This window comes from Microtus pennsylvanicus, chromosome 2, assembly GCF_037038515.1.
Source record: "Microtus pennsylvanicus isolate mMicPen1 chromosome 2, mMicPen1.hap1, whole genome shotgun sequence".
Lineage (NCBI taxonomy): Eukaryota > Metazoa > Chordata > Mammalia > Rodentia > Cricetidae > Microtus > Microtus pennsylvanicus.
In genome coordinates, this window is record NC_134580.1 from 7,863,929 (window position 1) to 7,889,957 (window position 26,029).

Below are 26,029 nucleotides of genomic sequence, written 5' to 3' on the forward strand. Positions count from 1 at the left end.
CAGAGATACACCTGCCTCTGCCTCCCAAGTGCTGGAATTAAAGGCATGTGCCACTACTGCCTGCTGTCCCTGGCGTTCTAAAATGGCCTCAGTTTAAAATACGTATCACAAACACAACAATAACACTTTCAGTTGGAGTTCTTTTAATATTTAAATACAAAAAGTGAGCACTGACTTCTTTTTTACACAGCACGCAGGTCCAATTGTGCAGAGGGAGGAGCGCCTGCTCAGACCACAGTCCCCATCTGGCTAAAGCTACAGCCAGCCTCCCTTCTCTCCACCATACAGGGATTCCCGTTGACCATTTTGTAATGGCAGCTATAATGGATCTTGTCAGTTTCACACTGCTTACATGCCCCAGACATTCCCATTCTTCTTAAGAAAAGTGTCTTTAAGGGTCGGGGTGCTTACTTCTTCCCCACAAGGGGCACGTGAGAACTTCGACAGGAGCAGTTTACTAAAGGGATAACGTGGAATAACCTTCCACATGGCTGTCCTCTAGCATCAGACCGGGAAATAAGTGAGAGCATGATGAAGGGCACAGGTGCAACTGGAGTCTCCATGAGAAACGGAGAGAGTGCCCACCAGACTAAATAGATTGATGCGCCAAAGTTAAAAAAAAATAAGTCCAAACAATCAGCAGTTCAAACACAACTCAATTTCAAAGTCCTCCCACCCGGACAAATTCTGAAGTAATAATCTAGATCTTTCCAGGAAGTGGAGGTAGAGCCCCTGGCATTCCTCCTGACAGCCCTGTGTTAGGCCCCAAAAGTATCTGGAAAAGAGAAAAGTGTGTTAAGACACTGTATAGTTTCAGTAGGTTAAACAATCCAGACCTCGGGCCTGCATCGCTGGCCCGGAGCCCAGAGCGTGTGCTCACCTGCCGCTGCTGCAGCTGCTGCTGTTGCTCCATTTGCAACTTTTCTGTCTCAAAGACAACAGGAAGAACCAGGATCATAAAGGAGGTGGTCCCAATCCACAAAGCTGCCCTGGAAAATCTGCAGAGGGAGGTGTGTGTGGTGACGTACCTCCCCCAATGTTTCTCAAAGTGTCCCTACCCATTCCCCCCACCGAACTCCTAGCAGCGCCAAGAGGAGCAGTGGTTACCTAGTGATTACTGTAACGTTCTTATAAGTCTCGCATATAGAACCCTTAGTTAATATGAAAAAATTCCCAAAACGGTCCTGCCAGATAAGAACTCCGCTCTGAAGGCGAACCACACTCGGAGTGTTGCAATGAATCCAAGGTCACTCAAGCTCCCCCTGTGGCTTCCGAGGCCCGGTGTCCTCTGACGGCACCAGTTCCTCCATGCACACTCTCGGTGTCTCTACATTCGTTCCTTACCTGTACATCTTCTGAGCCACGAAGAGCGAGAGATCAAAGGTGGCTCCGGCGGCGGACCGGACCCTCTCCGGAAACATCTCCGTCAGACCCCAAAGTCTCTCCGACAGGGTCTCATCTAGCTGTGTGGAGGAGGTGAGGGTCGTTGGCGAAGCGGCAACAGCACCGGAGTCGCCGAGCCCTGGGCCTGGCCCTTCCCTGCCGCGCGGATCGGCCGCCCTCCCGGCTCGCGGTGCCCACGCTCCGACGGCCCGCTCCCGCCCCGCTCCCCGCAGACCCGGGCACCTCGTCGTCGTCGTCTTCTTCCAGCTCCTCCTCGGCCTTCTCCGCCTCGGCTTTCGGGAGCAATTCGTCTGGGGACAGAGGCTCCCCGGCGCCGGCAGCAGCAACGGCGGCGGCCATGGCTGTAGGACACCGGAAGCGGAAGGGAGCCGGCGAGACGGATCGCCGCTGGACAGAGCGTCTTCCGGAAGCGAGCCGGGCTAGCTAGAGTGAGAGAGCGGCAGGAGGAACTCCGTCTCGCCCCCTGGGAGTCGCCCGCCTCTTGGCTCTGCGGATACAAAAACTCTCAGCATGTTGAAGGAGAGAGGCTATTCTGTGCAGTTGGGGCTGGGCTGGGCTGAGCTCCGATACCTGCATATTTAAAAGAAAAAATAATGTGTGTGTGTGTGTATATATATATATATATATATATATATATATATATATATATATATATATGTATATATATATATATATATATACATTTAGAGACAGGATTTCTATGTACAGCCCTGACTGTTCTGGAACTCGCTTTGTAGCAGAGATCTACCTCTACCTCCCAAGGGATTAAAGGTGTGCACCGTTCCACACGGTTCTACTTGTTTATTGAGACAAGGTCTTGCCTAGGCTAAGCTAACCTCAGATTTCTCTTGCCTCAGTCTCCCAAGTGTAGGGATTACATGCGTGTGTCGTTCAGCCATCAATAATGAATGCTTTAAAATTTTTATTTTATATTATGTGTATGTGCACGAGTATAGGTACCCTTGGAGGTCAGAAGCCTTTGATCCCTGGAGCTGGAGTTACAGTCATGAGCCACTCGACATGGATGCTGGGTACTGAACTTGAGTCCTTTGGAAGAGCAGTAAGTGATCTTAAATGCTAAGTCATCTCTCCAGCCCCAACAACACATAATTGAAGAAACTAAATCTTATTTTTTAAAAAATTGCTTTCATTTTGTGTTGGTACATGTATGCATGTGGTGCTTATGGAGGTCAGAGGACAACTTAGAGGAGCTGATTATATCTGTAGCAGGGTCCCAGACCTTAGTATGCTCCAGCTTAGAGCATAACTGACTCCATAATGGAAGTGCCATTCAGGCTGTAAAGTCAGCACACAGCACCACGAGGGGAAAATGAAACAAAGGCCTAATCCGTCAAAGACAACAGTTCTGGGAAAGTCTCTAAAGGTGCAGACCTTGCTTTCTGACTTCTGGAGTTCTGCTTCTGGCTAACTGTTCTTGTTAACTGAAACATGTCAACCCAGGACACGGTTTTTGTTCTTAAAAGCTCAGTGCTACCACTGGGATCCTGAACATCCAATGTAGTCACCGGCTGGCTAATAAAGACTTCCTATTGGCTTAAATCCCTGTCTGAGCCATCTGGTGAATTTCCCACAACACTCTTCTTCGACCGTGTGGGTCCTGGGCATCAAATCCAGGCTTAGCAGCAGGCATCTTCACTTTACTCCTACTGCTATTATTAATTAATTATTTTGAGACTAGGTTCATGTGGCCCTGGCTGTCCTGGAACTATGTAGGCCTCCAAATCATAGAAATCCACCTGCTTCTCCCTCCAAAGTGCTTAGACCAAACATATGCAACATCATATCTAACTCATATATGAATTTAAAAAAAAAGTATGTTGTGGTTTGCAAGAAATGGCCCCCAAAGGGGAGTGGCACTGTTAGGAGGCATGGCCTTATTGGAGGCAGTGTGTCACTGTGAGGCGGGCTTTGAGGTTTCTTTTGCTCAAGTGTCTCTTTGTATGACAGTTGGTTGACTTTCTGTTGTCTCTGAGTCAAGATGCAGCACTCTCAGCTCCAGCACCATGTCTGCCTGCATGCCGCCATGCTCCCCACCATGATGATAACTGGACCTCTGAAACTGTAAGCGAGCCACCCTCAATTAAATGTTTTCTTTATAAGAGTTGTGGTCATGGAGTCTCTGCACAGCAATAAAAATACCTAAGACATATGTTTAATAATAAAGGGTTTTTGCTATTGTTTTTTTTTTTCCGAAACAAGGTTTCTCTGTGTAGCCCTGACTTTCCTGGAACTCACTTTGTAGACAAGGCTGGCTTCCAACTCACAGAGATCCTCCTTCCTCTGCTTCCCTAGTGCTGGGATTAAAGGGGCGTGTCACCAACATCCAGCATTGTTTTTTGAAAAGGGTTTTCAGTAATTATAAAATTGCCAAGCAATCAGAAAATAGTGGGATCATACAATGTCACTTTCCGACCGCTGGGGATGCCTGAGAAGCCTGAGCCAGGATAAAAGTCAGAGCTCCAGAACTGGGGGGAATGAGGAGCCAGTGCTTCAGGTTTCCAGAACAAATGCCTAGCAGCAAAGACCACGCGGTGAGTGGAATCCAGGTCAGAGGTCACACAGACAAAATGACCTCTAAGAGTTCCAGTGAGAGGTTATGCTCCACCTGGAGAGGAGGAGGGTGTCCTAGAACCCTCAGCTCTGGCTGTTCCACTGCCTCTTCCCTCGAGGCGACAGTAACTGCCACCCCGTGTCCTGTCGGAATCTGAATCTGGAGGTAGAGCTCTTACTTGAGGTGAGGGCAGCTAACCACGGCTGTAAAAGTCATCCTATACCTGCAAACTCAAGTGTAGATTTGCTCTGGTTGTTCCATCTAATACTGTCTCACGTCCACAGAACTTTCTGTTTCGGCTTGTCAGTGACAACCCTTCCCTAGTCCAACTCAGCACAAAATGTCATGGGACTATTGCGATGATTACAAGAAATAATGGCCAGTTATAGCACTAGTCAGTTTCTAGTCTGACTAAGGCTTTGAGGGAGAATTTTAACCAGAGCCTGAAGGAGATATCTACCAAAAAGGAAACTTTTTTTTGTTTTGTTTTTCAAGACAGGGTTTCGCTGTGTAGCACTATCTGCTTCCAGAACTCACTCTATAGACCAGGCTGGCCTTGAACTCAGAGATCTGCCTGCCTTTGCCTGCCCAGTACTGGGATTAAAGGCGTGCACCACCACTGCTTGGCTTCAAACAGGAAATTCAACACCTGGGGCCATGTTGGTGCCTGAGGGCCACACCTACTGCTGGAGCCTGAGCTGTCTGTGCTGACTTCCGGGCCTGGGCTGTCCTTGAAAACCACGTCTGGGTTGTCCATGGTCCTACTGCAGCAAGGGTCTGTGTTTATGTCTGCAGCCTATTGTTGCCACCAAAGGCCATATGGATGCCGAAGGTCTGGGCCGTCCCATGACCAAGTTGGTATCCGTGGGCCCTGACACCGCCAGGGCCATGCTGATCTGAGTGGCCTGCACTGCCACCCAGGGCCATGGTGACATCCAGGCCCACGCTCCTTTCAAGGGCTTTGTCCATGGCCCTACAGCAGCTGGGATTTAAGTTGATGGCCACTGCTCTTGTTACCACTGAGGGCTGTGCACTACTTGGGGTCTGGTCAGCCACCTGAGTCCATGTTGCTGTCAGGGCCATACTGATCTGGGTGGCCTGTTTTGCTACCTGGGGCCATGATGGTCTGGGTTGGAGCTGCTGCTGAGGGTCGTGTGGGTCTGTGGTCCTGCTGTAGTTGGAGTGTTGATCTCTGTGGCCCATGTTACCATGGGGGGCCATAGGAACCAAGTATGCTGAAATCTGAGGGCCATGCTGAGCAGCCGCCTCCCTGTGCTGACCCTGCCCCTCGCTGGTCACTGCAGCAAGAGTGGGTACTGCTCACATCATGGGAGAGCTGGCCCTACATTCAGTGATATGGCCCCAATGGCATGGGCGTAGGAGAGCTGGCTCTACCCCAGCTGCCTGGACTGACCAAATCATCTGCCACCCAGCCCACGTCCAGAGCTTTGACTGACCCACTCAGCATCTACCCCATCTGTGTCCTGCTGGAGTGTGAAGGGACTGGTCCTGTGGAACCCTAGCAGCAGGATCTCTGACTGGGGCAACAGCAGGGTATCGGAGAGGAGTCTTGAGGTTCCAGTGCTGATGCTGATGGTGTAGCAGAAACCAGAGGCCCTGAATGAGGCCAGCAATTCATTGTAATGAACATTTGCCAGTAAAGCTGAGTGGACAAAAGGGTCCATTGCGTGGCACCCTGCAGCTCCCAACGTAACTGAGCGGAATGAAGAGGTAAAAATGGAGGAGCCAGGTGTGGTTGTTTTTGAACTTTTTAAAATTTTTTTCTACAGGGGTGAAGAGTGAATATGGAGGGACTGGGAAAGGAGCAGGATTGGGGTGCATAAGGTGAAATTCCCAAAGAATCAATAAAAATGATATTGGGGGCTGGAGAGATGGCTCAGAAGAGCACTGACTGCTCTTCCAGAGGTCCTGAGATCAATTTCCAGCAACCACATGGTGGCTCACAACCACCTATAATGATATCTGGTGCCCTCTTCTGGCCTGCAAGCATACATGGAAGGAATGTTGTATACATAATAAATAAATTTTAAAAAATTAAAAAAATAAAATAAAAATGAAATTAAAAAAAATGACATGCTAAGCATGGTGGCCCTAGTACTCAGGAGGCAGAGGCAGGTGGATCTCTATAAGTTGGAGGTTAGCCTGGTCTATATACCCAGCTCCAGGACAGCTAGGATAGAGCCTGTCTCAAAGCAAAAAAAAAAAAAAAAAAAAAAAAAAAAAAAAAAAAAGACATACCTCTCAAGTGGGGGAAAAAAAGCAAGACTAGTCTTCCCAAGGAACCTAGGGCTGGCAGTGAGGACTGGGTTTTGTTTTTGTGTTTTCTAGACATTTTTGAGAACAAAGGTCACCCTTGGCCCCTTCCTGCAACTATATGGCTGTCAAAAAAAGCCTGGTGAGCCCCACGTGCAAATCCCATGTTCACTAACGTCAGCTCTTCTGTTTCCACCTGTGTGGTGGGAACAGTCTAGGCCCCTGCAACCGGCTCCTCCTGCACAACGAGGGCAATGGTGGCCTTCTGCTCAACTAAGTCCTTAACCGCACAGCTGCCCTCTATCACACTGGCTCCAGCACCCTGCCTAAGGTACCAGTGGTGGCAGGGGGAGTCACAACATTGGGACATCTGAGCGTACCCTATTGTGGAATATTATTTTATTTATTTATTTATTTATTTTTGGTTTTTTTAAGACAGGGTTTCTCTGTGGTTTTGGATCCTGTCCTGGAACTAGCTCTTGTAGATCAGGCTGGTCCCGAACTCACAGAGATCCACCTGCCTCTGCCTCCCAAGTGCTGGGATTAAAGGCGTGCACCACCACCGCCCAGCTTGGAATATTATTTTAAATAGGGAAAGATGGGTTACATTTGTTTTTGCTGCAGAATGTTACTTTCCTGTACGAAGGTGTTGCTTTTGTTTCACTTTGACTGCCTAAGGCACCCAATTGATCAGATAAAAAGCTGAACCTGAGAAAGGACTGGTGGGGCTGGTGTTTAGAGAGAATAAATAGCTGAAGCTGAGCAGTAGTGGCGCACACCTTTAATCCCAGCTCTCGGGAGGCAGAGGCAGGCGGATCTCTGCGAGTTCAAGGCCAGCCTGGTTTACAGAGCAAGCAAGTTCCAGGACAGGCTCCAAAACTACACAGAGAAACCCCATCTTGAAAAACAAAACAATCTCTCTCTCTCTCTCTCTCTCTCTCTCTCTCTCTCTCTCTCTCTCTCTGTATATATACACACACACAGAGAGAGAAATCTAGGTGAGAGAGAAGAGAGAGAAATGAGAGGAGAGAACGAGGAGGGACACCTGGGGCAAAAAGCCAGGCAGATGAAGAGAAGCAACGAAAGCTACACAAAGGAAGAAATATGTCCCGCGGCAAAAGGTAGATAAAGAGAAACAGGTTAAGTTAAAAGCACTAGCCAGAAACATGCTTAAGCTAGGCCAAGTATTCAAAACTGTAAGTCTCTGTGTCATGATTTGGTGGCTCACATGATCCCGAAGGGTTCATCCGCATCCCTTTCTCTTTCAGCCAGCACATCACTAGAACGGTTTCGTCACCTGGTGAACAGTACTCATGTCATGAGAATTAAAAACAGATGTTCAGCATCATAGTTCTCAATAAATGGTTGCTGAAAGGTGGCCTGGACACCAGTAAACCCCACTGCTCCATAATCCTTATTTATATAACATACCGGGATCCTTTCAGGATTTCTTTAGTACTAAGTATTCACTTGGGCTGGCAAGATGACCCATGGGATAAGGACAGAAGTCACCAACTTGACAACCTGAATTTGATCCTCATGACCACATGGGACAAAGAGAACTGACTCCGAAATTTGTCCTCTGACCTCCACATGGAGCAGAGGGACACATACAACATACCCCATAAAAACAAATAAATAAAATGTAATGGAATTAAAGATGAAAAAAGAGGCTGCTGCTGGTTGTGGCAGCACTTGGGAGGCAGAGGCAGGTGGCTCTCTATGAGATGGAGGTAGGCCTGGTACAGAGTTCCAGAATAGTCAGGATTACACAGAGAAACCCTGTCTGGATAAACAAAAAGGGGTGCAGAGTAGACTTCAGGTTAGGCACTCGCTCGGGGGTCAGGAAGTGAGGCTGTGAGCTGCAGTTCTCCCTTCGCCTCTGTCCATCCCCCTGCAGCGCTCTGCTGGCCGTTAGGAAACTGTAAGCCAAGCCTCAGCGCAGGCTGTCCTTCTGTCACCATGGGCTGGGACTCAGAGGCCTCCGGCACTTGCACTGTTGTGTGAAGCGGTTTCCAAACTGGTCTCTGAACACTGTCTCCTAGGGCACAGCTAACAGGGCTGAACTGAGGGGGTGTGAGACTGAGTGCAAAGGACTGAGCCTACTGCCGGACTCAACACCAGCCCAGAAGGAGGGACCCACTGAGGCAGTCCCCAGTTTAAAGCCCTGGGCTCCATGCCTCAACCTGTGTCCCCTGCTCGACTCTAACAATGCGATTCCCCTCTGGCTAGATAAGACTAGATCACACTGACTTGGGCACTGATTCCCATGCCACCCACTCCTCACCAGGTCTGGACCATATAGTGGGCCACCAGTGCCAGCTCCCTAAAGCAGCGGAATTTGAGCGCGAAGTCATTATTTCTCTTCTAGGGTGGCTTTCCACTTCAAGGTGCTGTTTCCCTAACTCTAAAAATTCTTTTGGTGGAGCAACAAAAAGAACCCAGCTCTGCTCATTTTGGGGAACCCACACTGGTTTCGTTTTTGTTTTTGTTTACCTATTTTGCTACACAGAGATTATTGAACACCATTTAATAAAAATAAAAATAGTCGAAACAGAAAGCAGAGTAAATCACAATGTGCTGTGAGGGCAGAGGTTGCTGCTGGGAAGCTGATGGCAGAAGAGGCTGTGGACTTGGGGATGGGGATTCTTTGAAGGCAGAGAGAGCACGGCCGGAGAGGACAGAGAATGCAGAGCCACTTACTGTGAGCCCTCACGTGAATGTGAACTGGTGTGAACTGGAACTAGTGCCAGACCCCAGTGTGAAGAGGTGAACTGCCAACTGTCTGAACACAGCAACTCTGAGACAATGGACAGCAGTATGCTGTCACTTGCAGAGAGCAGCCATGGGCTAACTATTTTCTAGACCCGCCTGGGGTTTGCTTTAGATTGAGACCCTGGGCAGTGTGCCTGTGGTGCCTCCCAAGCTATGGCCCTGGCTTGGAACCTTGGTTTCTTCCATCCCATGCCACCTCCCTGTCCCCAAGTCCAAGGGAGCTAGGGTCTGTGAATGCTCACTCTCAGGGCAAGTCTATTAATTTGACTGAAAATCAAAGGGCTCTGCCACATCCTCCTTCCCGGGGGTCAGTGGTGACTTCTAATCTAGCGAGCCTGTCCAGGCTCTTCACTTCCTCCTGCGGTTGATGATCTTCAGTTCGTCCAGTTCTTTGTCCTTTAAGTGGGACTCGGCAGTGGTCTCTGACAGCTGGAAGGGAAGCATCAGACTGTTACAAAGGAAGCTATGTCAGGCCATGCTGCCGGCTTGCACAGCTACTCGGCCCCAAGGAAAGGCCTGCCATTCCTCACCCAGCTGGCCTCTTCCACAGGAGAGCCTTGGCAGTCAAAGGAATTATTCATATTCAAGCCCTTGGCACTCCCGTCATTTACGGCTGTGTGGCACACCACGTGTGAAGGCTGAAAATGACAGATACCGGGCACTCTACAGTTAGGGGACCGCAAATCACTTTGACTTGTATTCCTCATGCAATGACACCTAGGGAACAAGCGCCTAGGGAACAATACTGTAAAAAACGTCAGGGGAATGGGACGCTCTAAAAGTGATGCTTCTTTCCTTACCAGGATCTCTGACTAGGCTTTACAGCAGAAGGAAGTTGTCATTGATCATGAAGACAGAGGGCGATCTCTACTTCCAGACCAAGTGTGTGGCTTGCATTAGCTCTGTGAAGTAAGAGCTACTTTGATGTGTAGTGATATCTTGTTTGTACAAATAAAGCTTGCCTGAAGATCAGAGGGTGGAGCTTACTGCTAGCTAACCATAGAGGTCTGGAGGTCTGTACAGACAAGCAGGAAGTGATAAGGTGGGAGCAAGCAGGAACTTAGTCTCTTTTCAGCTGGATAGTTGAGTAGGTAAGATGGCTGTGGTTTTGCTCCTTCTCTCTGATCTCGCAGCATGTCCCCCAATATCTGACTCCGGGCTTTTATTATTAAGACCCATTTGAATTCATGCTACACTGAGGCCAGTTGCCCTGCTGTTGGCTAAGGTGAACAGCAGTTAGCCAGCAGGACAAGAAAGCTTCCCATCAGCTCCATCACGTCTGCCATCACTATGTGCAAGCACTGCCAGGCCCAGGAGACACAAGAGACTGACATTAATTGGGTATGCACACTCAGCAGGTCTGCACTGGGCACTAACTTAGTCTGTGTGAGGCAGGATACCTCCATACCATGAACGAACATCCCCACCTGAGATGCCTTCATTATAATCTTCATTCCTGACACTACCCTGGGGCATTCGGCTCACATACTTCTTCATCCGAGAAACTCTCCACTGGATAGACCTCTTCCCCCGGGCCAATGCCAGCCTCTGCTTATAAAGGACACCCTTCTATAGGCACAGGCATTGTGGGTATTGTTACACATCCCTGTTCCAGCTTTTAGTGGCAAGGTTGACTTTTATGTACCCAGCAAATGAGCCCTTGGGAAATCAGTTAAGTGGCTTGACTCAAGACAGAGCTTCCTTGAAGGGGACACCTAGGCCTTGCTCACCATGTCCAGCAGAATGTCCACTTTCAGCCGCAAGAGATTGTTCTCTTCTTCCAGCTGCTGGTTCCGTTTGCGCAGGCGCTGAGTCTCCCTACGATCCACACCTCCACTAATCACTGTGTCTAAAGGAAGCATGGAACAGGAGTGAAAAGGGGGATTCCTTCTGCTATCCTGATCACCAAAGCTGCAGGAGGGCCTCTCACCTGCTACCCACTGGCCATTTTCAAACTTCAGGTTTTGCCCCGCCAGGTTCATGGTAGGAGTTCCATAGTCAAGGCCCAGCTCCAATTCCCGCGTTGACCGATCTAACTGTGGTAAGAGACTATGATGGCTCAGGAAGTCACAGAACAAGAGCTCTCACCCCAGCTTCTCCCATTAGTTCCAAACCCAACAAACAGGTGTCTATCCTCCCACCAGTACTTAGCACCTTTAAATATATATATAATTTATTTATTTATTTTTGAGTCATGGTCTCACTATGTAGCCCTGGCTGTCCTGGAACTCACTATGTAGACCAGGCTGGCCTCAAACTCACAGAGATCCACCTGCCTCTGTCTCCTGAGTGCTGGGATTGAGTGTACTGCCACACCTGTCTGATGTGGGAGTGTCATATCAATCTGTTGATTTCATTAGCTAAGCAATAAAGAAACTGCTAGGCCCATTGGATAGGCCCACCCTTAGGTGGGTGGAGTAAACAGAACAGAACGCTGGGAGGAAGAGGAAGTGAGGTCAGACTCCACAGCTCTCCTCTCCAGAGCAGATGCCTTCAGAGAGACGCCATGCTACCTGCTCCAGGGAAGACGCACGCTATGAAGCTCCAACCCAGGATGGACTTAGGCCTAGAATCTTCCCGGTAAGCGCACCTAGGGGCGCTACACAGATGATTAGAAATGGGCCAGAGCAGTGTTTAAAAGAATACAGTGTCCGTGTAATTATTTGGGGCATAAGCTAGCCGGGCAGAGCCAGGTGGCTGGGGTCTTGGGGACGCAACCCTGCCGCCGCCACCTCATATTACTACAAATGACGCCCAGACGTGTGGCTAACTAAACCCACTTAAAAAACCTGAGAAGGCTTAAAAATAAGGGAGAGAGAGTTTAACACAGATTTTTTTTTTTTTTGGATTTATTTATTATGTGTACAGCCTTCCATGTGTGCCCGCATGCCAGAAGGGGGCGCCAGGTCTCATTATAGATGGCTGTGAGCCACCATGTGGTTGCTGGGAATTGAACTCAGGACCTCTGGAAGAGCAGTCGGTGCTCTTAACCACTGAGCCATCTCTCCAGCCCCCCAGATTTTTGCTGTTTGTTGGTGGCGTGATGTAGAGAGATTTCCTGATTTGGCAACAGCAGCAGAAAAACGCTGTGTCATTTCAAAGCGTGGCTTCCTGGGGCTGTGCCGCCAGTGCAAACTCTGGCTTTATGTTTGTGTTCCCGCTTGGGATCGGAAGGAGAGTGCTCTGAGACCGTGCGATGACTCAGAGCTCCCCGCCTGCTCCTGGGAAGAAGGCAGAATCAGGTTTAGGCAGGCGGAAGAGCATGGCGGATTCCTGCCGCCCTACAGAGACGTGTTTTCAGACTGCACAGTGCTCTGCGTGTCAGATTTGGATGTAACTTGGATGAAAAGAATTTCTGTGCTGCACACTCAGTCTCAGAATTAAAGTGCTGAGTGCCACTCCTACCTGGTGGCCCCAGAGCTAGCACAAAATGGTACGTCCTCCATTTTGAAATTTTCCTGACTCAGCAGCAGGAACAAACCTGTGTTGTTTAAAAATGCCAGCTTTCTGGGCCATCCTGCCTGGGCAAACTCTGACTGTTTGAGGCAGGAGGGCCGGCTACTGAGAGAGGACTTGAGTGTTGTCTGTTATAGCTTGCTGGCTGGCAGGGACCTTGAAATGCTATAAACATGGCTACAGCCAGTACCTCAGCCAAGAGGCTGAAAAGCTAAGGAATGGACTGGATCTAGCTGGTAAAGCCACGCCTTTAGTCCTACTGATATTGCTTGGTAAATTAAAGGCTCTTGTGGTCAGAAAAAGAGATATACAGTAAAGAGAGATTCAAAGACAGAGAAAATTTCTGAATGGTTTAAAGTGTGTTAAAAAAATATGCAAGCTGAAAGTTGAAGTTCTTAAAGCAAAAAACAAAAAAAGGAAGAGAGTTGTTTTGTGTCCTAGTACACACCTTTAATCCCAACACTTGGGAGGCAGAGGGAGATAGACCTCTGTGACTTCAAGGTGTGGTAGCACACGCCTTTAATCCCAGTGCCTAGAAGGCAGAGACGAACAGATCTCTGTGAGTTCAAGGTGTAGTAGCTACACCTTTAATCCCAATGCCTGGAAGGCAGAGACAGGCTGATCTCCGAGAGTTCAAAGACAGCCAGGTCAAAGATATATGTTCAAAAAGCAAAAAGTTAACGTAGGAATGTCACAGCTAAGCGCCTAGTGATTTAAAGGTGCAAATCAAAAGTGCTCCTGGATAGTAAAAAATTGCAGATTCACAATAGGACAGATTCAGACCGCTAAATGAGTCACACTGTTGGATGAATGTACGTTGGCTTGGGAGAGAGAAGAAAAAGAATATAGAGAATAAAGTTAATGGTTTAAAAAGAAAAAAGTAAAAGTAAAGTCTTTAAAGAGACAGAGTACAGATAGTTAAGAGATTAAAATAAATAAAGAAAAATAAGCCGCGTAAAAATGAAAAATTCACAGAAAGTCTGGATTATGTACATTGTGTTTTCTTTAAAATTTTTGACTGTGAAGGAGCTAAGTACAGAGAGACATTTCATTACATGGGCTGCCAAGCTAAACCAGAACGGATATCATGAGGGTATGATTTCAGAATTTGGGTCTAAGGATATGATGCTTGGGAGAGAGTCTTCTTTTGTTTTCACAGAGGATGAGACTCTATGGATTTCTTCTATTCCGATTTGGTATGATGGACCACGTCCTCCTGAAGGGTTGCTGTGAACATCTTCAGAAAATTGCTTCGCTCAACTGCCAACTGAGATAAAACTAGCACACAGGTTATACTATGAAAGACCTAATTAACGACGCCCCCATTCAGCAGGAAGCAGTTTGGAGAGAAAAAACTGCGCCCATGTTCCCAAATATGGTTTATAAACGTTCTTTTACATTTAAAGGGGGATATGATATAGGTATGAATAATTTGCATTAGTATAGATTTTGCTTTATTTATAGAGATTTAAGGTCAATTTTGTTATATGTATAAATGTTTCTGATGTAACTTTTACTTGATAACTGTTTTGTTATATGTAATTTTGCTATGTTAAGGTTAAAGCCTTCCTTTTTTTTGTTTAAACAGAAAAAGGGGAAGTGATGTGGGAGTGTCATATCAATCTGTTGATTTCATTAGCTAAGCAATAAAGAAACTGCTAGGCCCATTGGATAGGCCCACCCTTAGGTGGGTGGAGTAAACAGAACAGAACGCTGGGAGGAAGAGGAAGTGAGGTCAGACTCCACAGCTCTCCTCTCCAGAGCAGACGCCTTCAGAGAGACGCCATGCTACCTGCTCCAGGGAAGACGCACGCTATGAAGCTCCAACCCAGGATGGACTTAGGCCTAGAATCTTCCCGGTAAGCGCACCTAGGGGCGCTACACAGATGATTAGAAATGGGCCAGAGCAGTGTTTAAAAGAATACAGTGTCCGTGTAATTATTTGGGGCATAAGCTAGCCGGGCAGAGCCAGGTGGCTGGGGTCTTGGCGACGCAACCCTGCCGCCGCCACCCCATATTACTACACCTGTCAGTACTTGAAATACTTCACAAGGCTAGATTATCAAATGATATACAGCAAACATTTAAAAAAGAGGCTAGGAAACCTGCCCAGTGGGTAAGAGTGCTTGCTGTACTAACAGGCTGACCTAGTTTTAGTTCCCAGCACCCACATAAAAAGCCAGATGTGACCACATGTGTCTATAAATCCCAGTGATGTATATACAGGGGGAGGTAGATGGGAGAAAGGAGGCTCAGTGGGGTTTGCTGGTGACAAGCCTAGCTAAAAATGACAAGTTGCAGGTTCAGAATGAGACCTGTCTCAAGGTAATAAGGCAGAGAATTACTGGTAAAGCAGGAGACCCAGTGTCCTCTTCTGGCCTCCGTGCACAAGTGCCCACCCACCCACCCACTTTAAATTATAAGAGGGAAGAACCGCTCTATTCTAAGCTTGGATGTTTCCAGAAAGGCTATATAGGCTGTAATTTGTTGTTTTTTTTAATATTTATTTATTTATTATGTATACAATATTCTGTCTGTGTGTATGCCTGCAGGCTAGAAGAGGGCACCAGACTCCATCACAGATGGTTGTGAGCCACCATGTGGTTGCTGGGAATTGAACTCAGGACCTTTGGAAGAGCAGGCAATGCTCTTAACCACTGAGCCATCTCTCTAGCCCCTAGGCTGTAATTTGTAAACTGAATTTTTTACATCTACTTTACAGTTCAAAGAATCCGTTGTACATCTGTATACACGTAAGGATACTTGGCTTTATTGATTCCCTCCTGCATCACTACATTATAATAAGGAAATTTGTAGTTTGCTTAATATGAAAGAACATAGTTGTGAAGGAGCATAAAATCCTAACAGTCCCTGCCAGGGCTTATTATTTAATGTGACAGTCAGTTTCTGTATTCATTGACAGAGCTCTCCAAAGTCTCCCGAGTCAGGCCCGGTTTCCGAGCATTCAGAAGTGAGTATGACCAGCTTTTCCAGAGAGGAGCTTTTGGCCCTGTGAGGGAGACATAAGTAGCTCAAGAAGCAGGACCAAACAATGGGTTCCAGAGCATGCACACATGTGCACACACATGCACACACATACACACAGAGCATGTGCACACACACAGACACACAGAATACATACACACTCTCAGAGAACACACACAAAAAGGGAGGAAGTCCTTCAAGTATGTGCTGAAATGTCTGTTGCTCAGTTGGGACTTCTTTGATCACCCTATTTAAAGGGACAGCTTTGTTTCCATGCCACCCTCCTCATTAAGATTAAGATATCTGCTCACTGCCTCTTTATTTTTGCTACTGGGACTTGAATGTTCTAGGCAAGTGCTCTACCAGTGAGCTATATTCCTTGCCGTGTGTGTGTGTGTGTGTATTCATGTATGTGCAGGTAATGTGTATACAGGTGTAGATGCCAGAGAACAACATCACATGTCATTTCTCAGGCACTATCCACATTAAAAAATATTAGGTCAGGCATGGTGACACATATCTTTAATCCCAGCACTCAGAAGGCAGAGGCAGAGGCAAGTGGATCTCTGAGTTTGAGGCCAGCCTGGCCTATAGAGCAAGTTCCAGCACTCCCAGGGCTATACAGAGAGATCCTCTCTCAACTTTACCCCCCACAAAAATAAAAAAATTAGCATCTAGGGTATTAGCTATCCTGATGGCATTTTCCCTTCTTCTCTGCATTTTCCTGATAACTGTCCACCATTCCCGTCTCCTCCACCCTGCCCTTCTTCAGCACCTATGTTGAGAGACATTCTCTCAACGGCCTGAAGCTCAGCAAGCAGGCCAGGTTGGCTGGCTGGCGAGCCCCAGGGACCCTCTTGTCCTCAGCCCCATGTCTTCTTCCTGTGCCCCACCCCCATTCACATGCCATAATGCCAGGATTTTTAAATTTATTATATTTCTAACACTAGATTCATTTGTTTGTGTCTTGTCTCCATGCATGTATGTGCACCAAGTGCATGCTTGGTGCCTGTGGAGGGCAGGAGAGGGCAATGGGTTCTTGGACCTGGAGTTACAGATGGTCATGAAGCCCCACGTGGGTCCTGGGAATCAGACCTGGGTCCTCTGCAGGAGCAACGAGTGCTCTTAACCACTAAGCTGTCACTCCAGCCTCTGGCTAGTTTTTAAAATGTTGGTTCTGGGGACTGAACTTAGGTCCTCATATTTTCTCATCTGAGTCATCTCTCCATTCCTCTGGAATCCCCTTTAAAAAGTATTATACATTTTGAGAGGGCCTTGTTGAGGTACCCAGGCAGGCCTTGATCTTGTAATCCTATCTCAGCCTCCCAAGTACCTGGAATTATACTACCAGGCCATGCCCCCTCTTCTTATTTCATACCCAGCACCCAAGAGACTGCCTGATGTACAGAGTTCTCAGCTAGCTGTCACAGAACTGATGGGCAGGGAAGATGACCCTGGGCAGGTGAAGCAGCATGCATATAGGAGGCTCCTGTAAGGATGGGTGGCTGAAGCAAAAGGCGTACAGAGGACAAGGCCATGAGGACCTGGTCACTGTCCTGTAATAACAAGTCACCATTGAGCCCCCAGGACTCCGTGCACCACAGTATTTCACATTGCGTTCCCTTGTCACAGCATTTGTCTGGGTGGCTCCAAAACTGCAGGGAGGGTGGGCTCTGAGCCACTCAAAGACAGAAGGGTTTTGTTTTGCTTTGTTTTTTAAGACAGAGTTTCTCTGTGTAGCCCTGGCTGCCTTAAAATTCCCTCTGTAGACCAGGCTGGCCTCCAACTCAGATCCTAAGTGCTGGGATTAAAGACATGCGCCACCACCACCCGGCTCATCCTGTTTTTAAAGTTTTGTTTTTTGGTAGGGTGTGGGGTTGCACACCATTAATCCCAGAGGCAGAGGCGGGCAGTCTGAGTTTGTCCCTGTCTACATAGACAGCTTGGGTCAGCCAAGACTACACAAAGAGACTCTGTTCTCAAAGCAACAACAATAACAAAAGATTTGTTTTTATTTTATGTGTATGAGTGTTCTGCCAGCATGTAAGTAGGTGAACCTTGTAAGTGCAGTGCCACTAGAGGCCAGAAGAGGGTGCTGGATCCTTGGTAACTGGAGATACAGATGGTTTTAAGTCACCATGAGGGTGCTGGGAACCCAACCCAGGTTCTCTCTCTTCTCTCTCTCTCTCTCTCTCTCTCTCTCTCTCTCTCTCTCTCTCTCTTTGCAAGAGCAACAAATGCCCTTAATGGCAAGTTCCTGAATTTTTTTTTTTTGAGACAGGGTCTCGTCCTGCAGCCCTGGGTGTCCTAGAACTCTATATGTAGACCAGGCTGGTCTGGAACTCACAGTGGTCCACCTGCTTCTGTTTCCTGACTGCTGAGATTAAAAGTGTACCACTACACCCACTTGAATCTGATCTTTAAACATGACTGAAATTAATTCTTTTTTTAAAAATATTTATTTATGCCGGGCGGTGGTGGCGCACGCCTTTAATCCCAGCACTCGGGAGGCAGAGGCAGGCGGATCTCTGTGAGTTCGAGACCAGCCTGGTCTACAGAGCTAGTTCCAGGACAGGTTCCAAAGCCACAGAGAAACCCTGTCTCGAAAAACCAAAAAAAAAAAAAAAACCAACAACAAATATTTATTTATTTGTTATGTATACAATATTCTGTCTGTGTGTATGTCTGCAGGTCAGAAGAGGGCACCAGACCTCATTACAGGTGGTTATGAGCCACCATGTGGTTGCCGGGAATTGAACTCAGGACCTTTGGAAGAGCAGACAATGCTCTTAACCACTGAGCCATCTCTCCAGCCCACTGAAATTAATTCTTAAACAAGTTTTGGAACTAAAATATAAATCAGATTGGACATCGTCACCTGGGACCAAAATCAGAATGAGGCTGTCTGGCTGGCTGGCTGTCCTAGTGGGGTCTTGAATAAACTCCGACAGTAACTGCCACACAGGAATTTAAACTTGAGTAATAATATAAACTAAAAGAATGCTGTTGATGGCCAGGCGGTGGTGGTGCACGCCTTTAATCCCAGCACTCGGGAGGCAGAGGCAGGTGGATCTCTGTGAGTTCGAGACCAGCCTGGTCTACAAGAGTTAGTTCCAGGACAGGCTCCAAAACCACAGAGAAACCCTGTCTCGAAAAATCAAAAAAAAAAAAAAAAAGAATGCTGTTGTTGAACAATCTTTTGAACACTGTGTTGATCTCATTGGTTTAAGAAAGAGCTAAATGGTCAATAGCTGGGCAGGAAGAGGTTAGATGGGACTTGTGGACAGGGGTGGAGTCACCAGCCAGATGCAGAGGAAGCAGGACGTGTATAAGATGAGGTAACAGGGCATAAGCGATATAGCAGCAAGTAAGTTAATAGGAATGGGTTAATGTAGGCTCTAAGAGCTAGTTAGAAACAAGCCTGAGCCACCAGTCGAGCATGTATAATTAATAAGTCTGTGTGGTTATTTGGGAGCTGGCTGGTGGCACAGAAAATTCCACCGACAGCATGCCCTCCAGTGCTATCTGTCCACCCGAGACCACCTGTGCCCCAATCCACTCACAGAATGCAGGTTGGAGAGGGAGGCCGACTTCCGAGGCGGGGTCTTCTTTGGGCTGAATATACTCCCAAAGAGAGGCATTTCTGACTTGAGGAGGAAACACCAGCACTTCCTTCTAGGGTCAAACAGATCAGTGACGTTACTTCATTGTTCTCAAATCATGGAAATATTTTAACCACTGGCAATTACCAACCCTGGCACTATCACTGGGAAGAGTTGTCCATTTAGACAGAACAGCAAAGGAAGGCTGTCTGAGGTCCCAGAAGTCCTGGCAGGAGCTCCCATGTGTTGGATGCTTTTTATGTGCTGTGCAGGATGCCAATGCCTTTGCACAATCTCCTTTAACTCACAAACACCCCTTGACAAGCCCCTCCTCTTCACCCCATTTGGTTGGTGACATTTAGAAAGCTAAGGTCTTCAGTGGGAATGGGCATTTGAACCAAACTTTGTGTGGCTTCACAGTTATGTTAGCGTCAGGCAAACCTGTCCCAAGTTGGCCTCACCAGAACTACAGTGTGGACCAAGGAATGAAATTTCTATCCCATAAGCCAGTCAGAGATGGACCAGGAACTCTAACTTCTGCATACACACAATTCTAAAGCTGCGAAGCTACACTGGTACTTCATTCCCAGCTGACAGTGATGCTTATCACTTGGTCCCTGTGTCAAGCCCCTTGTCCTGTTATGAGAGGTAAGGTGGTCTCAAGGAAAGGAGAGAGCCATGGTGGAACTGACAACTACACTGTCACCATATACAGCGTCAATCCCAACCTCCTGTGCTTGTAAAAGTCACATCGCTTAGCTTCTGGGAAGAGGTCAAGGGTTTTTTGTTTGCTTGTTTTTTTTTTTTCTTCAAGACAGGATTTCTCTGTATAGTCTTGGCTCTCCTGGAACTCACTCTGTAGACCGGGCTGGCCTTGAACCCAGAGATCTGTCTGCCTCTGCCTCCTAGTGCTGGGATTAAAGGCATGTGTCACCACTGCCTGGCATCTTTCTAATTTAAGAATAACAAATAAGGAGAAGTTTTAAAACCACAAGGCTCCAGGGTAGTTTTTTTAATGTACGTGTTTATGTGCTGTATGCACATGCACCTGCAGGTGTGTGCGTGTGTCTATGTGTGTGCGTGCTTGTACGGAGTCCAGAAGAAGACACCAGGTGTGCTGCTTTATTGCCTCCTGTCACAGTCCCTTGGCAGGGTCTCTCACTGAACCTGGAGCTAGACTTGTGGCCAGCAAGTCCAGGCAGTCCTCTCTCTGCCCCCGACAGTGCTGGGAGTACCAGTGTGGAGTCCGCCACGGGCTTTTTCCTGGGGTGCTGGGGACTTGGATTCAGGTCACCATGCCTGTGCAGTGAGCACTCCTATTTCCTGAGCCTTTCCTCCAGTTCCCTTCACAAATCTGGAACTCTCTCTCACACACCCTTCTACAGAGTGAGTGCAAGCCGTAGCAACACCCTACGAGACTCTCTGGATGACTTTACGATCAACTCTGCTGAGATCCTAGGTTTCTTTTTTGTTTTGTTTTTGTTTGTTGGGACAGGGTTTCTCTGTGTAGCCCTGGAGTGCACTCCGTAGACCAGGCTGGCCTCAAACTCACAGAGATACATCTGCCTTTGATCAGACACCTTTAGTCCTAGGGTTCTTTAGTGAAGCCTTCTCATAGGAAGGGCTCAGGATCAAGAAAGTTATGAGGCTATACCTGGTTTCCAACCAACACCGCTGCTCACCCTCAGCGGGATTCCAGCATTTTATCGCTGAAGAGCCTCAACTGCTTTATTTTTTGTTATTGTTTTAATATGTATGGATGTTTTGCCTCCGTGTAAGTCTGTGTACCATGTGCCTTAGGTCTGCAGATCCCTGGAACTGGTGCTACTGGCCGTCCTGAGCTGGGAATTGAATCCATCTGGTTTCTCTCCAACAGCAACTTGTGCTCTTAGACGTTGAGCCATCTCTCCAGCTCTCGAGTCTCTTAATTATAACCAGGAATAATAAAAGCACCCAGTTTGTAGGCGAGGAGTGTTTTCTTATTTACAAGTTGTTGGAGCATTTGATGCTCACCATAACCCTGGGAAGCAGATCAAGCTGTGCCCCTCTACAGGGAACTGTACTTATTGTGCGAAGCTTTAGTTCGCATCAGGTTATAAAATGCATTATCTTCACTCCGACAAGAAAGTAAAGGGAGAATCTTTGGTTCTCAAAGGCAAAAGGGTCAGCCAGTTGCGTGTCTGCAGGCGCACAGGCCACAGGACCATAGGAGTTCAGTACCAGTTAGGAGAAATCCTTCAGGTGATGGGTCAAAAACACCGTCCCAGGATGCGAGTCACCGTCGCAGGATGCGCCCGCAAACCACCCGGCTTGGCCGCCACCCTCTCTAGGGGAACCTGGGCGCCCCCCACTCCCGGGCTGGCCCCGGCCTTTGCCCAGCGCTCCCAGACGTACCTGGCGCGTCTGGGAAGCCGGAGTCCAAAGCTCTCCCCAAGCCTTCTGCAAGGATCCGCCCACGTCGCGTCAACCGTCGAGAAGGCGATTGGCCGGCGCCGGGTTCCCATCGCGCGCATGCGCGGCGGCTATGGCCTCTACCACTGAGGATGGAGGGGGAGCCACGTCCCAGAGGAGCCTCCGCGGAGCAGCGGGGCTCCCGCGGGTTCCCTCTGCTTCAGCGAGCGCGGAAGACCTTGGGAAAGTGTTCTGGAGTTACTCTTACACCAAATGGTGTAGGCAGGGCGAGTAGACACGTTGGTTTAGCCCCCAGGTAGCGCCGCCGTCGCCATGGTAACCGCGTGTGGCAGCCACTGGGCCAACTCAGGGCTGCATTATTGTGGAAAAGGAGTGTGTAGTGACCCGGGCTGGACTCACAGTAGCAAAATGGCCTGCTCTCCGGCTGCCCCGCCCCGGCCACAAAGCAAAATACGCTGCTTTTCAGTGGTTTGGGGTCCCGGGTGCCAGCGGCCATCCGGAGCTCCGTCGGGTCACCGGAGGGACCCGTGGCGGAACCCGCCCTGAGGCTTTGGGATTCTCCCGAAGCTTTCAGGTAAGACAGACGAACAGACAGAGGACAACTGCTTGCCAGCAGCAAACTGGCTCCTGCCAGATCTGCCTCTTCATGCCCACGAGCAAGGGAAACTGAGGTCCAGGAAGGTCACCCAGTGAACAAGGAATCCCCTCCAGAATTCCTCAAGTCCTAATGGCGTGTATTGGGTGTGCTCTGTTGGTAAAGTAAATGAAACGCGCCATCCAGGAGATGTTTCCTGGCGGCCTAGTGGGTGCACTAGGTGTCATCCCAGCCATAGTAAAGGATAAGACCAAAGTGCAAGCCGTTTTCCTCCTCTTTTGCCACGCTGCATTAGAAGAGAGAGTTTCACGATCAAAATTAACCGTATCTAAAATTAACCATTCCCTGGTTCAAGAGAAACATAAAGTAGAGCACATTTGTAATTTGCGGTCATTCTAGCAGTTTTTTGTTGTTGAGCCCTGAGCCTTGGGAACGCAGATCCCGTGCTTCACCTATGAGCTGTACCCAAAGCACCTTTCACTGGGCAGCCTAGGCTTCCCCGGGGGTTCTCAGCTCATCCTGCCTCAGCCTCTCAGTGCTGGATTACAGACATACACTAAACCTGGCTTCAGCCCCTACAGTTTTTTCCTTTTTCCTTTTTTTTTTAAAAAAAAATAGATTTGGGATTTGAAACTTGGGCTCACTTTGTAGTTCTGGCTGGTCTCCAAATCCTCCTGCCTCTGTCTCTAGAGTACTGTAGACTGAAGGCTAGTGCTACCACACCTGACCCTACGCTGTTAAAAGTAAAATCAAAACAGATTAACTTGACTACTGCTTTATTTTACTCGGTTTGTCCAAAATATGCTTAATCATATTGATTGATTGATTGACTGGTTTTTAATTTTAAAATAAAATTTACCTTCTTCGGTCACACTAACCAAATTTAAGAACTTTGTTTTCACATGTGGCTAATGGCTGCCGGGATGGGCAGTATCTATGGAGCCTTCGTCTGGCCTTATTGCTTTCTCTTCTCCCCTTTAACCAATTAACTCCTGCTCTTCCTGCATCACCATTGACCTCTCTAACAAGGTCGAAACAAACTGTCAAAATGCTTAAGAAGCAGAGGCAGGGATCTCTGTGAGTTGGAGGCCAGCCTGGGCTAACTAGCAAGTCCCAGGCCAACCAGCCAGGGCTACATAGTGAGACCCTGTCTCAAAAGAAGCTAAAGAGAGCATACTATGTTATCTCATACCCATCCCTGTGGACCGCCTCTGGAAGCAATATGAGTCTTAACTCGTCGTCATATGCATAACTTTTATAAATTACAATTTATAGTTATGCACTTATTTTAATTCTACAAGTCTACCCCAATAGCCTGCCCCACTAGGGGGACATGGATCCAGTCTGACTTAGTTGACCCTCTTGTGTACAGTTAGAGCACACTTGCTAGTCTGTGTGAGGTCCTTAGTAGTCATTGAGTGCTGAAAGTTGACAGTGAACCCAAGTCTGACTCCACAGTCTGCATTTTCAAATCCCAGCTGCCAGAATGCCCCCAGGGGAAAGTTTCTTGGCACTCACTCATCCACGCTCAGCACCTGGCACCGTGCTTGCCACAGGGCAGCTTTCAGTGAAGCTGACTCTCCCTCCTCTACAAGCTACGACTGTGCTCCCGAGCACACGTACCCTTAAATGGTATGAGGAAGAATTCAGCCTGGAGCAGTGTGTGTATTTTAAACATTCCTCTTTAGAAACACGCTACTCAGTTCTCACATTGGCATGAGTAATAGCGTTAGGCTAAAGCTGGAAGCTTCCGACAGAGTCATCTGAGCCTAGCTCCTTAGAGAACAGAGTGTAATTTTCCAGCCCTTCTGGGGAATGGGTAGGAGGACAATGAGAAGCCCTAAAACGCAGCTGCCTCCTCTCACCTCTCCCTGTTCGACATGCCGGCTAAAGACTAGGAGCAAAGGGCAAGAAACAGTATTGACCTGGGCCTAGGTCAGTCTTCCCTTCCATCCAATGGGCTTGGTCAGGGTCATGGGTTGGTATGGAGCGATCCCTGCAACCACCAAGACCAGCGGAGTCAGATCAGAGGGAGATACACAGGTAGTTCAATTCAACAGGACTCAGTAGCTGGTCTTGGCTCACACTTCAAGAGTCTGACCCTGAGTAGTTTCTTTTAGGCACATTTAAGCACAGCACAATTAGTAAAAAGAAGTTTCCTGGTGATAATTAACTCAATCCCACGGGTACAACAAAGCTTAAGATAGGACTGCGTCAAAACTCTTTGTAAAGTGTAAGTAACATCTTCCGGGAAAATGGGTTCTATAGAAAACTGAGAAAGAAAGTTCAAGATAACATATGTGATAAGGGTCTGGAGGGCAGCGCTGTAGACGGACTGATGTGATAACATGTGATAAGGGTCTGGAGGACAGCGCTGCAGACGGACTGATGTGATAACATGTGACATGTGATAAGGGTCTGGAGGAGGACGGTGCTGTAGATGGACTGAGACAGACAAGCTCCAGGGTCTGTTGGTCAGTGCGATCTGACCACACAGATAGTGCAGAGGTCATCAGGCTGTTAACTATGTCAGTGCCTTCTGGGTGGGAAAACAGGTTGTGCACTCCCCCTTGGAAGATAAGCCCTGTGTGTTTAACCTTCCTGGTTTCCCTAGTGCGTCCGTGTGAGCACAAGAACCTACATCCCTCCCATAGGACAGTTTGCGATAGGCAACTTCTTCCAAAAAAACCCCAAAAAACCAAAACCAAAAAAAAAAAAAAAAACAAAAACAAGTATTGAGTGATTAATTGTAGTGATTGCCCCTGGAGTAATTCTACTATGTAGTACAGATAATAGAAACCCAAAGATAGATATTGGAGTTCAAGCTGAAAGATCAGAGAAGCAAAGCAGCCAACCACTGAAGAGCTCTTATCTCTAAGAAATCTTCAGACTGAAAAGAGAATGAGTTCCTGTCTCATCTCGCCTTCTATTTCCCTTTAGTTCTGGGATTAAAGGCATGCACCACCACCACCGCCTGACCTCTATGGCTAACTAGCGTGGCTGCTAGGATTAAGGTTGTGTACCACCACTGCCTGGCCTGTATGGCTGACTGGTGTGGCTAGCTTTGCACTCTGGTCTGCAGGCAAGCATCATTTGTTAGATCATAAACAAAATATCACTATACTCCTAATGGAGAAAAACAGAAGTGAGTCATTCCAGTTCAGGTTTTCTTTTTTGAGACAAGGTTTGGTGAGGTAGCCAAAGCAGGCCTTGAACTCTTGATCCTCCTTCCTGAGTCCCATCACTTACCTTGCTGGGGTTTTAGGCATGTGCCACCATAGCCAGCTACCAGCTGTATATATTAAGTGCTGTAACAGGTTAAAGTAGCCACATAAAAGGGTCTACTCTGTGGTCCTGGTGACCTGGACTAATCCCGGGTCTTTCTAAAGATGATGTATCACCTGGGACTAAGTCCATAGATGGGACCTCATATACAAAGACACAAGGGCAATAAGAGCACGGCATGACCTGACTGAGCCGGTCCCCAGTGCTCATCACACAGGCCTGACAACCTGAGCGCTCTCCCTGGAACCCAGCTGGAAGGAGGAAGCTGACTACATGAGGTTGTCTTCTGATCTCCTCGTGTGTACCATTACTATATGTATTCCTGCGCCCATTAATAAAGATCTTCTTAAAAGAACATATCATGACAGGGAACCAGAAAGAAGTCTGTGGGCCAGGCCTCTGGAGTGCAAAACTGGGGAGAAGAGTGGGGAGGGAGACTGAACTGGGGGAGCAGGGTGCAGGAAGGAGTGGTAGGTAGACCTAGGTTGGTTTCTCCATGACCTTAGCTCCCTCCTTTCGTTCTGTATGAGCTGCGTGAGGACAAGATCTAAGACTCTGGCTTCCCCATCCCCTCGTCTTATACTCTGGATGTGGAGGGAGATACATGTTATAGGACTGGACCCAGGAGACAGGCCAGAGTGTCCTAAAGTTAGGGACAAAGGGTTGGGC

The 26,029-nt window shown here is 47.9% G+C and overlaps 3 protein-coding genes and 1 long non-coding RNA gene across 5 annotated transcripts in view; 2 read left to right on the top strand and 2 right to left on the bottom strand.

Moving 5' to 3' along the window:
* Nucleotides 1–120: 120 nt before the first annotated feature.
* Tomm22 (translocase of outer mitochondrial membrane 22) lies at nt 121–1,785 on the bottom strand. Its single transcript, XM_075959880.1, has 4 exons — nt 1,627–1,785; nt 1,345–1,463; nt 881–998; nt 121–775 (listed from the first exon to the last, which is right to left on the bottom strand). Exons 1-4 carry the CDS (start codon nt 1,741–1,743, stop codon nt 701–703), a joined length of 429 nt encoding a protein of 142 aa, XP_075815995.1. The 5' UTR covers nt 1,744–1,785; the 3' UTR covers nt 121–700.
* Nucleotides 1,786–2,101: 316 nt separating this feature from the next.
* On the top strand, nt 2,102–3,599 carry LOC142844692 (uncharacterized). The gene is made up of 3 exons (XR_012909761.1): nt 2,102–2,175; nt 2,361–2,464; nt 3,404–3,599. It is a non-coding gene; the product is annotated as an uncharacterized LOC142844692 (long non-coding RNA).
* A 5,166-nt stretch (nt 3,600–8,765) lies between these two features.
* Cby1 (chibby 1, beta catenin antagonist) lies at nt 8,766–21,565 on the bottom strand. Of its 2 annotated transcripts, none has more exons than XM_075959881.1 (5): nt 21,463–21,565; nt 19,030–19,141; nt 10,956–11,061; nt 10,756–10,874; nt 8,766–9,454 (listed from the first exon to the last, which is right to left on the bottom strand). In XM_075959881.1, exons 2-5 carry the CDS (start codon nt 19,105–19,107, stop codon nt 9,374–9,376), a joined length of 384 nt encoding a protein of 127 aa, XP_075815996.1. In that variant the 5' UTR covers nt 19,108–19,141; nt 21,463–21,565; the 3' UTR covers nt 8,766–9,373. The 2 variants fall into 2 exon arrangements, with proteins under 2 accessions (XP_075815996.1, XP_075815997.1); XM_075959882.1 differs by having other exon boundaries at nt 19,030–19,138; nt 21,463–21,524.
* Nucleotides 21,566–21,830: 265 nt separating this feature from the next.
* The window catches only part of Fam227a (family with sequence similarity 227 member A), a 55,329-nt gene continuing 51,130 nt past the window's right edge, over nt 21,831–26,029 (top strand). Inside the window, exon 1 of the mRNA XM_075959884.1 lies at nt 21,831–22,054. The gene's annotated coding sequence lies outside the window, so the exon portion shown is untranslated. The remainder of the gene's footprint in view (nt 22,055–26,029) is intronic.

Coding starts and splice junctions, on each gene's coding strand:
- Tomm22 (XM_075959880.1), bottom strand. CDS start 1,743: ATGGCCGCCGCCGTTGCTGCTGCCGGCGCCGGGGAGCCTCTGTCCCCA. Junction 1,464..1,626: donor AAGAAGACGACGACGACGAG/GTGCCCGGGTCT, acceptor TCCTCCACACAG/CTAGATGAGACCCTGTCGGA. Junction 776..880: donor AGCAGCTGCAGCAGCGGCAG/GTGAGCACACGC, acceptor TCTCTTTTCCAG/ATACTTTTGGGGCCTAACAC.
- Cby1 (XM_075959881.1), bottom strand. CDS start 19,107: ATGCCTCTCTTTGGGAGTATATTCAGCCCAAAGAAGACCCCGCCTCGG. Junction 11,062..19,029: donor CCCTCTCCAACCTGCATTCT/GTGAGTGGATTG, acceptor CTCTTACCACAG/TTAGATCGGTCAACGCGGGA. Junction 9,455..10,755: donor TGGACATTCTGCTGGACATG/GTGAGCAAGGCC, acceptor CTTCCCTTCCAG/CTGTCAGAGACCACTGCCGA.